At 38.5% G+C, this 12,320-nt stretch overlaps 1 protein-coding gene across 2 annotated transcripts; it reads right to left on the reverse strand.

Annotated features, from left to right (window-relative positions):
• Positions 1–304: 304 nt before the first annotated feature.
• Positions 305–6,767, reverse strand: LOC309489128 (interferon-induced protein 44-like). Of its 2 annotated transcripts, XM_082157700.1 has the most exons (7): positions 6,363–6,750; positions 6,207–6,240; positions 5,294–5,498; positions 2,636–2,782; positions 2,358–2,529; positions 1,699–1,799; positions 713–1,568 (listed from the first exon to the last, which is right to left on the reverse strand). In XM_082157700.1, the coding sequence occupies exons 1-7, from the start codon at positions 6,421–6,423 to the stop codon at positions 1,398–1,400; spliced, it is 891 nt and encodes a 296-aa protein (XP_082013826.1). In that variant the 5' UTR covers positions 6,424–6,750; the 3' UTR covers positions 713–1,397. The 2 variants fall into 2 exon arrangements, with proteins under 2 accessions (XP_082013827.1, XP_082013826.1); XM_082157701.1 differs by lacking the exon at positions 2,636–2,782 and having other exon boundaries at positions 305–1,568; positions 6,363–6,767.
• Between the last annotated feature and the right edge of the window lie 5,553 nt (positions 6,768–12,320).

Consider the following 12,320-nt stretch of genomic DNA (forward strand, 5'->3'; position numbering starts at 1 on the left):
AATAGGTGCCATAATTAATGAGGATATATTTTTAACTTTAGAACACAGTCAAAATGTCAAGTGTCAAGATATTACACTATTTTAGCAATTTAAATTTAAATCGCCTAAATATTTAAAGTTTTGAAACGTCACTTTTGAAACGTCACCTCATCCAAAATTATTTGCCCAGGAATTTCATTGAGATTCATGAGACCAAAGATCGCCAGTTAGATATTCAGAAGACAAATCATGTCTCAAGTTTAACCACTACATCAGAGCCAGCGGCATTCTCACACAGATGAATCAATTGCCTTGTATATCAATAACAACTAAAGGGATTCTGTTAGAACAAACAGTATGCAAACAGCACACAACCTCATTTAGGAAGAAACATATACTTTTATTAAGTGGTTTCAGGTTAGTCCTCATCAGAGTCAACAATGTTTTCATCATGGAAACTCTTACATGCAAAACACCGTATATGTTATGAATCTTACACGAAATTCACCTTCATCACAGTGTAACTGATGGTAATGGAAAAACGTGTATCAATGCAACCTGTTTTTAGCTTTGCCTTATAAATATAGCTCGTTACCTATAAATATAGCTCATTACCGAATCAAACAAAATATATTTTAAACTTTACCAGTATCGATATGCTAGCTTGATAGTGATAACTAAAAGCCATCTTATTTGTTTATATTTAGTAAACTTTACCAGTATCGATATGCTAGCTTGATAGTGATAACTAAAAGCCATCTTATTTGTTTATATTTAGGCCTATAGTGATAAAGTTAGGTATTTTATTACATGTGATTCTGACATGATGTCACTGCATGCACTGTGCGCTCCTTCCTCTCCACTCGTCTCAGGTAAATAAATAAGTAAATAAATGCGTCTTCCAGCTGAGCCTGAGCGTTTGGCGTCGCACGTTCATGTGTTTTGGGGGCGTGGCTTTAGAAGGAGCTCAGAAGGGAGGGGGTGGAGTGAATAATTAGCTGTGTTTACAAGAGTCGTGAGAGGTCTACAGACACTCGATTTTTATACTCTCTTTTTCAGAGTACTTACATTTTAATTATGTATTGGTATATAAAGACATTTTAAACAAATTTGGAAATTTTTTTTTTTTTTTGAAAAATCCTACCTACCCTGCCTTTAAAGCTGAATCTATTAGGTTAAAACTCTTGTACTGCTTTAAGATTAACATTTAATTGCAATAAACAGTATAGCATATTTTCAACAGTGATGAACATTATTACCTGCAATAAACCTGCTATACTTCCTTGATTTGTCATACATGGAAAAGGGTATTTTATACATGCATGTATAGTTAGTAAGTGTCATCAATGTGCATTCCATGCTTTGCACTGTTATTGAGTCGAGTAATTGTATTGACTGTATTGTATTAATTGTTTGCATCAGTTTGAAGCAGCATCTCTCAGTCTATCATTAGCAAGGTTTACTATTTGGTCAAGTGCCTTTAGAATGAGAACATCAACATCATCATCTGTGTCGATCTCCTCACTGTAGTTCTTCACTGGAAAGATGTGGTTCATTGGCACTCCGGTCTTGTCACTACACATCTGCATCTAAAGAACAAAAAGATGTAAAGCCAAAAAATGAATGATGATTCAACAAATATCAGACAAACCTAATAAAAAAAAATAAAAAAAAAATTCACTTCCACAAAGTAAAACACATATAGGATGTTAAATGCACCTTCTCTCTGATCTTCTTACTGGTGTAGATCTTCCTTAGGTCTTTACTCACCAGTGGACATACTAAATCCACTTTAGTCATGACGATCACTTGAGGAATCCCTACAATGATAGTGATACATCTGTTATCTTTTTATAAGAAAAGAGCACATTTCCATTGTTTACAAATTATGGAAGACAAAAATGTTTATTAAGTTTTCTATTTTGCAGACTGTATCTTTGACTTCTAGTGATTGGAACAGTCCTTTTTTCATAAATTCCAATACAAATAGAATTTAATGTGTAGAATTTAGCTATGGGAAAACTTTTTTTTTTTTTTTTTGGCAAATAAATATGCTAATATAAAATATTCCTAATGACACAATTGGACTTTGTGTTTGGAGGGCATGTCATTTTACTGGGGAACATGCTGTACAATGAAGTTCAACAGATTTATAATTATTAACAAAATGATTCTAGAGAATCTTTCTTTACTAGGTTTGCATCCAATCAAATGAATAATCAAGGTTTTGCCAACAGTTATTTTGAACAAGAATTAATTACAATAATAATTCCATGCAAACAGTTGTCAATGTTTTCTATTAATGTTACATCCCACCTCTGTACTGTACTCTTAAACTCTCCAGTGTCAGTAACCACACATTTAAAGGCCAGTCTTACCGTTTTCGCTGCATCTTGTGCGGATTATGTGCAATTTATCAGTTAGTTTTTCATCCAAGAACTGGACTAAATTTGCATCCACAACGTAAACCAGGCAGAAAGCCTGATCAGAGAGCAAAGGGTCACTTTTGTAATATTCACTCTTATCACTGAGTGGCTCCTCTGGGTCGAACTAAGATTTAAAATGAAGACAAAATATATGAAAATATCAGTTAGACTGTCAAAATAATTTGTATTTGTACAATGTTTAATTTTGTCTAATAAATGTGGTTTATTACTTTGTAGTCATTCTTGACATGTCCATAAATGGCTTTGATGATATCTTCTGGCTGAGACCCACACATTGCTGCAGGTTCCAAACCCATTATGTCAATCAAGGAAAAAGGCAAATCACCATCTTTACTTCTGACGCGGTGTGTTTTAAGCTAAAAAAAAAAAAAAACACATTCAGGAGGATTCATAAATAATGTTTTTTTCCAACTGACAAATTTAGACACAGCCATAATGCACATACTATTGTAACAGTGTGATTGTATCATCGCATAACGAAGGAGTTCCAAGAAAACTGTTGATAAACTGATAAACTGAAGCAAAACACAAATGAGATTGTAGAAGTAAAGCTCTAGTAAACACAAACCACACAAATAATAAACAAGAACTGACCAAGAACATCTCGGTTACTATTGTAAACTCCATTCCCTGATGGAGGGAACATCTCGGGTTACGACTGTAACCCTTGTTCCCTGAGAAGGGAACGAGACGTAATCCGAGTCATAACAGTCATAACCCGAGACGTTCCTTTCGAGGGAACTCGCACTTCATCGAAGACAACACTTTGGGGCAGGAAATACCCATTGCACCACACTGACTAGTGCCTGTGCTGGTGTGAAGCTTGTATGGCACAATTCAGGACTTAAGGACTTTAAAACCCCGTGTAGAGGGCAGATCCAGGTTATAATACCTTATGAAAGTGTATGTGGAGGCCCAGCCAGCACCATTGCAGACCTTTTGAAGGGAAACACCCGATAGCAGGGCTTTGGAGGACACCACCCCTCAGTCGAGTGGGCTCTTATTAGGAGAGGCGAAGGCAAACTATGCGCCTCATGCGCTGAAGAAATAGCCTCCACAATCCACCTGCTAATGGTATCCTTAGAGGCAGGAGAACCCTTCTTAAGCGACCCCCGAAACACACATGCAGCTGGTTCGACTTCCTCCAGCCCGTGGACCTACGTACATAGGCCTCCAAGGTCTGGACAGGGCGTAGTAGATGTGGCTATTCCTGATCAGCCGACACATGTGGTGGAGGATGAAAAGCCTGCAGGATAACAGACCGTGCCACATTAGATGGCACCTTGGGCACATAGCCCGGCCCAGGGTGGAGAATGGCACTTTACTCTTCCAGGAGCAAACTCAAGGCAAGAGGGAGCAGCAGATAGCACCTGCAGGCCCCCAACTCTCTTGAGGGACGTAATAGCCAGCAGGAAGGCCACTTTTGAAAGAGAGAAACTTCTCCGACACCTCGTCAATGGGTTCAAAGGGTGCCAGGGATAATTACTGCCAGGTCCCAAAATGGAACCCTGGCTTGGACGAAGGACCTCATCCTCCGAGCAACTTATGAGTTAGTCCCCCTCAGGGCCCAGACCCATAGCTTCCAAAGCTCCGGCCGAGGGTGGTGTATTGAGCCCTCGGCTTGGGATAGAAGGTCCCTCCTGATTGGAATCTGCCATGGAGGGCCTGCTAGAAAGCACTATGATGTCTGAGAACCAAACTCGGGATGGCCAGTAAGGGGCTACCAGAAGTAGATTGACCCCGTGCCAACGGACCCTCTCTAAAACTCCCGTACCATGGGATCCAGCCCCAGAGGAGCTGAATGTGTGAGGGAAAACCAAAGTGGACAGTGTGTGAACTCTTCTTGGCATTGAGTCTCAACCCCAAGCACCTTAGATGATGAAGAATGACATCTCCAAAGGACTGTAATCTCCGCACGGAGGAAAGGGGTGTTTTTTTCTGCCGCGGAGGTAAACAGGACGCTGCTTAACCTGGGTGGACGCCTACCGAACTGAATCGCATAGCTGAGTCTGACTGTCTGAATGAGCCAGCTTGAGGGGCTGGGAAGCGCTAGCTAGGCTCACAATCTACGAGTGGCACCAAAGGGACAGCGTCCTGGAGTAGAGGCGGTGAGTGTGGTACACGTACCTGGCTCCGTGGGTCCTGTGAGGGCTGAGGAGGCAGTGCGTATGATTCATCCTCATGATATGTTCTGTTCAATTTTAATTTCATTATTAGAAAACCTATTTTTTCTCACTTCCACTGTCCCCAGCAATCCCCCTGTGCTCTGGAACGTGAAGGGTGAGAGGGAGCTGATGCTTGCATGTCAGAGCTCAAAAATAACCCTCATGATTTCCATTATAACATGTCAAAGTTCAAACATTAATCAATAGACAAATTATTCTCAGACATTCCAATTATCCAATGATCTAATTATTCCAATTATAACCAAGGTCAAAGGCGACACTGGCATGGAGGGGTCAAGGTCATTGCTAGGGCAGGGGGCGTGGCAAGGTCAAGAGTTCACCAAAGGTCAAGAGGTCAACATCAATTATAGGGCGATCCATCATTTTATATATAGTATAAACATAGTACGGACATAGTATATTCACTATTGATCCGCACCAACATTCAGCAACTCGACGGCTCAAAGAAGCCAGAAAGTAAACAGAAAGGAGAAACAGGGACAAACAGAAACAGAATTATCAAAGTATCAAACTAAGTATCAAAGTATCAAACTAAAAGTCAACAGAAACATAATTGTGACAACTATGGGTCAACTAGAGATTTTTATTTTATTGAGAAAATAAAAACTTATTTATGCATTTTATTGGAAATTAATTTTTTTTACTGTATATGTGCAATATTATTTAAAAAATAATACTTACTTTTTTTGTAAAACTGTGACTAGCGCCAATACTTGAATTAGCTATTGCGCTACTTGTGATCCGTCCTCGGAAAACGTTGTTGACAGAATTAATAAAATTGGACTTCCCTGCTCCAATCTGTCCAGCTACAAGGATCCTGATGTCTTTTACATCTGGATTTCTCACAGAGAACTCTTCTAGGCTTTTCTTCAGCTCTTCTTTTTGTCTATGCAAGTACAAGAAAGAAAATACTTTGAAGAAAGGAACTTCAGAAAAACTGCTGATTTGTCATATATTGCACATTCAAGTCTCATTTGGTCACACCTTTATTTAGATATTTATTTAGCCAAGTACTTAGTGTGTTTGGCAATATAAAAAGAATAAGCTCTTACTGAAATCTTTAAAACAGTACATTATGTTGTAAACAATATAGTGTTGATTAGTCACTGGCATCTACTAATAATAGGAAACATTAAAGGCCACTATTATTGATAAAATTATGCATTTGTTATTACTATGCTTGTACACCACTATAGGGAGGGGGGGTGGCGCAATGGATAAGACACATGCCTTTGGTGTGAGAGACCCGGGTTCAAATCCACTGTGAGACACCAATGTGTCCCTGAGCAAGACACTTAACCCCTAGTTGCTCCAGAGGCGTGCGACCTCTGACATATATAGCAATTGTAAGTCGCTTTGGATAAAAGCGTCAGCTAAATGAATAAATGTAAATGTAAATGTAAAATGTAAATTACTGCTATAATGACTGTTGTTATTTATTGTGTTCATATATTTTCATATCCAATTCTTTTTTTGCTATGAAAGTCATATATACCATCACTCTTTTATAAACATATTTATATCTATTCATGGAAATAAGACAAATAGGCAACATTATTTTCTACATAGCATGAATATTATATTGTAAACTTACCCCCAGTCAATTCTCCTCCATGGTGTTTCCAATTCTACATACAGTATATAAACAGAAAATATGATTATCTATGGGTGTGTCCCCTGTCAGAATACAAATCATATAATACTGCAAAATTATGCAAAAAATATATATGTAAATCATTGCCTAATTCACCTGGATTAGGTTTTGGATCCGGTGTTGAAGTGTATGAAGGTTTTGAAGGTTCGCCTCCCATTATCTGCTGTTTTTCTCAGAAGAATGGTCACTTCACGTTTTTCAGTCAGTCTGCAGCCCAGTGTGGAAGCTTACATCACGGTGCCCGTATATATAGCCTCCTGTTCCTTTTTCACTTTCACTTTCTATTTTACACACAATACTGGGAACACATTTAAATGCATATTGAATTAATTGCTTTACCACATCATTTCTTTTGTAAAAGCAGAATACGTAAAGGCATTTTGTTTTAATTAACCTAAAACGAATTGTCTGATATACATCATGAGTACAAAGTGAAATATTTATAAAGTCCTAACAGGATGGAAAGAGTTAAAATCGATGTAATGCCAGTCTCCATTTCCAGGAAACAGAAACTAAAAGTGATTTGAAAGTGCTGTATCATTCTAGGGAGGGGGAGCCAAGATAGCACAGGCAAAAACCTACAGATTATTTTTTTCTCAAAACAAACATTTGGGTTGTTTATTATATTTAATACTTGATTATGTATATAAACACAGATTGGAGACAAATCAAATAAAAAATAAATTAAAAAAAGAACAAGATAAAGTTTCATGGTAAGGTGTTGGGCCACCACATGCCGCTTAAACGGCTTCAGTGCACTTTGCCATCAATTCACCACGTCTCTGTAGCTCTACTACATGATTCAAATATCATTTTTTTCTTCAAAATGTAGTCCTTTTTGGCATTTTGATAATGGTAGTAGAGAGTGCTACCACCATCATCAAAATCGCCCATTGGTGTTCAGTTAGGTTGAGATCTGGTGACTGAAGGTCATTGTATATGATTCACATCATTTTCATAATGATGCCAGCAGCCACATCACCCTGTAGCCCAAGACTGGTTGTCCACTGAAGCTTAGCAGGGTTGAGCCTAGTTAGTACCTGGATTGGAGACCTCCTGGGAAAACTAGGGCTGGATCCCAAATGGCACACTTGTGGACTCGCAGTCTCGTGGCCTTAAATTGTGCGTGCTCGCCAAGTGTACGAGTCCGTAGGGTGTCCCATTCGGCATTCCAGTGCTCAGAAGTGTGCTCGCGAGCGGCGCCTTTCTGTCTGTCGGATGAGACGTGCCAGATAGCATGGTGACATTGATACAATGTTGAGTTTTGATCCAAACCATAATTTTGGTTGAGATTGACATTTCAATGTTTAAAGTGTGTTGGATCAGCATTTGATGAAAGTCAACAGCACACATGGATGGAGACACACCCTGCATCTCAATGTCCATACTATCCACCCTAAATAGTATGTGAGATTAAAATAAGTGTGTCTCAATGCATAGCATGTTTTTTTTTAATGTGTTTTCTCATGAAAGACTGCAGATCAATGTGCTTCTGTGTTTCTCTCTGATACGGTAGGAAATTAAATGAAATGAAATGTGGAGGATTTCATCTTTGACAATATGATTGACAGGTCAGTTGCATGACAGGATGAGACAGAGAGCAGTCGTTAAAGACGCTATTGTATGACGTGATAGTTTGTCCCAAAGCTTGTCTACTCTTCTGATACACACTAAAAAGTATGCACTTTTTCTTCACAAATAAGTAGTGCGATTTGAGACGCAGCAAGTGACATTGAACTAACAGTGATTTGTAGTTGATGAGCACAAGATCATTCAGGTATGTATCTCTGCAGAACTCTAGTGGGTGTTTCTCAATCAGTGGGGGTTTTCAAACCACAATGGGCATTTTCAACCGCTTTACCCGATTTGTTCTAATCCACGGGGGCTTGGTTTAGGGGTGGGCCTTCATGATTTTAGCAAGTCTGTTGAAAAACAATAGGCTTGTTTGAGATGTGCTTTGCCTCGCCTGAAATGTAGTCGAGAGTAGGCGGCTGCAGTGAGGGAAGGAGTGAAAGTAAAAATTATTGATAAACACGTATTTGGAATGGAATTAAATAACAAGTACTTTGGGTGTCTTGCTCTGTAACGGATGACAGAACAGGATGTAAATGCAATAACGCTCTTTATTAGTATTAAGCACAATGGTCAGACAAAGCACACAGATGGTCGCCAACACAGCAGGACAGGCGGGCGGACACAAACGCTGGTGGAACAGTGACACAGGGACCTCGGTGGACGACAGGTGCTGGTGCTCAAGTCCAATGATGATCCCTCGTGACGGTGCTCTGATCCAGTGAAATAATCCCTTGTGACGGTGCTCGGTGATCCAGTGCAGAGTGCAGAGAATCCGGGGACGAACACGACGAAGACACAGGGAATCCGAATCCAAATCCAACACGAAGATCACAGGAACAAGCATGGGAAACCACAACAATCTGACAACATGAGACACCAGTTACTGAACATATAAAGGGACAAACAATTGAATCCAGCTGGCGCTACTGATCACTGATGATCAGTGACCACGCTCACAGACACACACACACAACAGCACGTTAGACGAGAGAGAGACAGTGAATTCATAAACCGTGACATGCTCATCATATTTATTTTCATATAAAAGTAAAAGAACTTCAATTACATCCAGTTTATTATCTACACTGTACACAAGCATGAATTCCGTGAATCCCGCAATATCCATCTTTGATCTCACATGTGTCTGATCCACTGCGAGAAGAGAGAGAATTGTCCTCTACATTTCAGGAGAGGCAAGGCACATCTCAAACAAGCTTATTTCTAACCAGCATGCATCTCACGGTGATCGTTTCTGCGCAGATTTTGATCATCTCAAACAAGCCTATTTATTGTAGTTTGAAAATTGGCCACTGATTGGTAAATGCCCAATTTTGATTTGCATGTACACTTCTCAGTAGTCTAACTGATGCTTCCTCTTTAGAGAGAAAATATCCCCAAAATCCCTCCTGCAGTGTGTGCAAACCTGGTGAAAAACTAAAGGAAAAGTTTGACCTCTGTAATTGCAAACAAAGGCTACTGTACCAAATATTAACATTGATTTTCTCAGGTGTTCAAATACTTATTTGCAGCTGTATCATACAAATAAATAGTTAAAAAATCATACATTGTGATTTCTGGATTTTTTTAGATTATGTCTCTCACAGTGGACATGCACCTACGATGACAATTTCAGACCCCTCCATGATTTCTAAGTTGGAGAACTTGCAAAATAGCAGGGTGTTCAAATACTTATTTTCCTCACTGTATATATATATCAAATATTTATATCATATTTATATCAAACTCTTATAATGACACATAATTCCCAATAAGTTCAAGTAATATTATTTAAATATCAAATAACAACAATAATAAATAAGTAAATAAATAAATGAACAAATAAATAAGAATTTGTTAAAGAATAAAAAAGAATTAAAAGGGAGGGAGGGTTATATAGAAAATGTAATTGATTCATGAAAAATGTATTTCTTTATTTTATAGAATATTCTTTGATTTTAGAGTTGCCCATATCTTTTCAAAATGTATACTTTTGCTCTTAATTGTGTTATCCTCTCCATGGTGTACTTTGGAAACTAAATCTAACCAATCATTTAAAACTGGGCATTCTTGCTTTCTCCAAAATAATTTTATTGCTGTTAAAGCTGTAATGCTCAGCATTCTAAATAAGTATAACTCATCTTTATTAAATAGCATAGGTCCTATACCCAAAATTATATTTTGTATCTTTATTATATTTGGTTTCTTGAAAAAGTTCTTCCCTGAATTACTTCTGTTTTTTATTTTTTATTTATTATTATTTTATAGTTACATCATAAGTATAAAATATATGAGTGCAATGAGCTACAAGTTCACCGCAAATTATCCAACATCCTAAATATGAATTATTATAGCTAGAAGATATTTCTGGTGTTATAAAATATTGCATATTAATTTTCCAAGCAAAATGTATATTTTAGACAGAATCATTGCGCTCCTATTTGGCGCGCAGCAGCGCTCATTCAATGTGAAGTTTAGCAGCAAAATGGAAATATTTGCACGGCTTTCTAACATTTACGGATGGAGAATATACTTATAGGAAAACCCCATGTCTCAAACGCATAAAACAGCACAAAATAAATGCTGTTTGATGATGGATCGATTTGATCCACGATCGACCTAGGGCTGCTTATTAAGAAACGCGTGCAGACTAGACTAGATAAAAGTGGATCAAATTAGTGGGATTGCGTGAACTTCAATTACCTTTGTTGAAACCGCTTTAGCCCCAACTTATTTGTTAGGTTCATTCAAGTCAGGTGTTGGACTTTAATCCCCGGTTTTATAAGCGGCCTTTATGGAACACCCTCTGGTGTGAAGCTTGAATAGCACAACTCAGGACGTTAGGACTTGAGAACCCGGCGTGGAGGGCAGACCCAGGCTATACCTTATGAAAGTGTGTGGGGAGGCCCAGCCAGCACCATTGTAGACCTCTTGAAGGGAAACACCTGATAGCAGGGCTTTAGAGGACGCCAGCCCTCAGTCGAGTGGGCTTTTATCAGGAGAGGCAAAGGCAAAGTGCACACCTCATATGATGTATTTTGTGAATTTATGTTGTGTTTTGGTGTATTTTCTGGTCCTATGTCTGACAAATGGTTTTTGGTTCAAGTATTACATGATCAATTATGCTTAAACGATTACAGAAATGTTATTCATTTTAAGGTTTTAAAGTGTAGTCTTGTTATTTTGTTAATATTGTACTTTTCAGTGTATGAAAACGTATGTAAACGTACGTGTTGTAAAACCACACTGTACGTAAAAATACACACATTTTCTCGTGAGATCACGTTGCAGAATAACTGCTAAACAAACCAATAGTGCAAATAAGAACCTCTATCTTTAGAACAGGGGGTCAAATTATCTTTATTAGTATTGTATTAGTGGTAGTAAAGCCATAATTATTGGCTTATTTTGGTCAATAAGTAAGGGATAATGTATAGCGAGGCGGTTGTTATAGCGAATAACAACCCCGACAGGCTGAACTGGACCCCGACACAGAGCGGAGCTTGAATCAGCCTGAAGGGGTTGTTATTCACTATAACAACCGCCTCGCAATACATTATCCTGCTTATTACATGGCTACCTACAAAATAAATCAATAATTTGACACAAAATATTGATTTAAGAACGCCGTGTTTCCAAGAACTAGATAGACCAAGCGTGTCCGATAACGCTGAAGTGACTCACCTGAATAGTGACTGTTTACTATGTCTTTTTTAAAGCTGTGCAACAGCAGTATTATCCCGTTTGCATCGTTAATTGTTCATTCCTATCAAGCAAGCTGCTTGAATCTGCTGCATAGTACTAAAAGCAAAGCGGTTGCAACGCGATCAGTTGCCAATGACAACACAGTAAAGCAAGAGCATTTTAATGAAAACGACTAAGTTAGATAAGCCCAAGCCACACGTATAGCATTAGCAACAAGCATGTTGCCAATACCCTGATAGCTTTTAGCAATGAGTATAAAAAATGACTTAGCTTAGCTTTGGTCAGACAGATCAGACCACCTGAGAAAGTAGTAACTTTGTCTGATTTCAAAGAAATTGATGGCAAAATTTTGGAGGAAACCGTGCAGCACCTTAAAACATCAACATGAGCCCTAGACACACTTCCCACATCTTTTTTTCAAAAGTGTGTTAAACAGTTTAGAAGCAGATCTTCTAGAAGTGGTAAATGCCTCATTTCTCTCTGGGAGTTTTCCAAACTCCCTGAAAAATGCAGTTGTCAAATGCAGTTGTATGCACAACATACTGTTGTCATGATGGAAACACGGAAGCAATTGCAAGTAAAAACTCTCTTTTATTTGAGTAATGTAATGATGGTTGGAAAGTGTCCAGAAAGAAACAGGTTAGTGACGCAGGGACTTCGATGGTCAGATGAGTGCCGTGATGGGAAGTGCTGAGGTGACGTGACAAATCCAGAGTGAACATCCACAGGAACACGAACAGGAACAGGAACGAAGAAGGCACCAGACTCGAACGACGA

Source organism: Leuciscus leuciscus (assembly GCF_965113295.1).
Source record: "Leuciscus leuciscus genome assembly, chromosome: 24".
Lineage (NCBI taxonomy): Eukaryota > Metazoa > Chordata > Actinopteri > Cypriniformes > Leuciscidae > Leuciscus > Leuciscus leuciscus.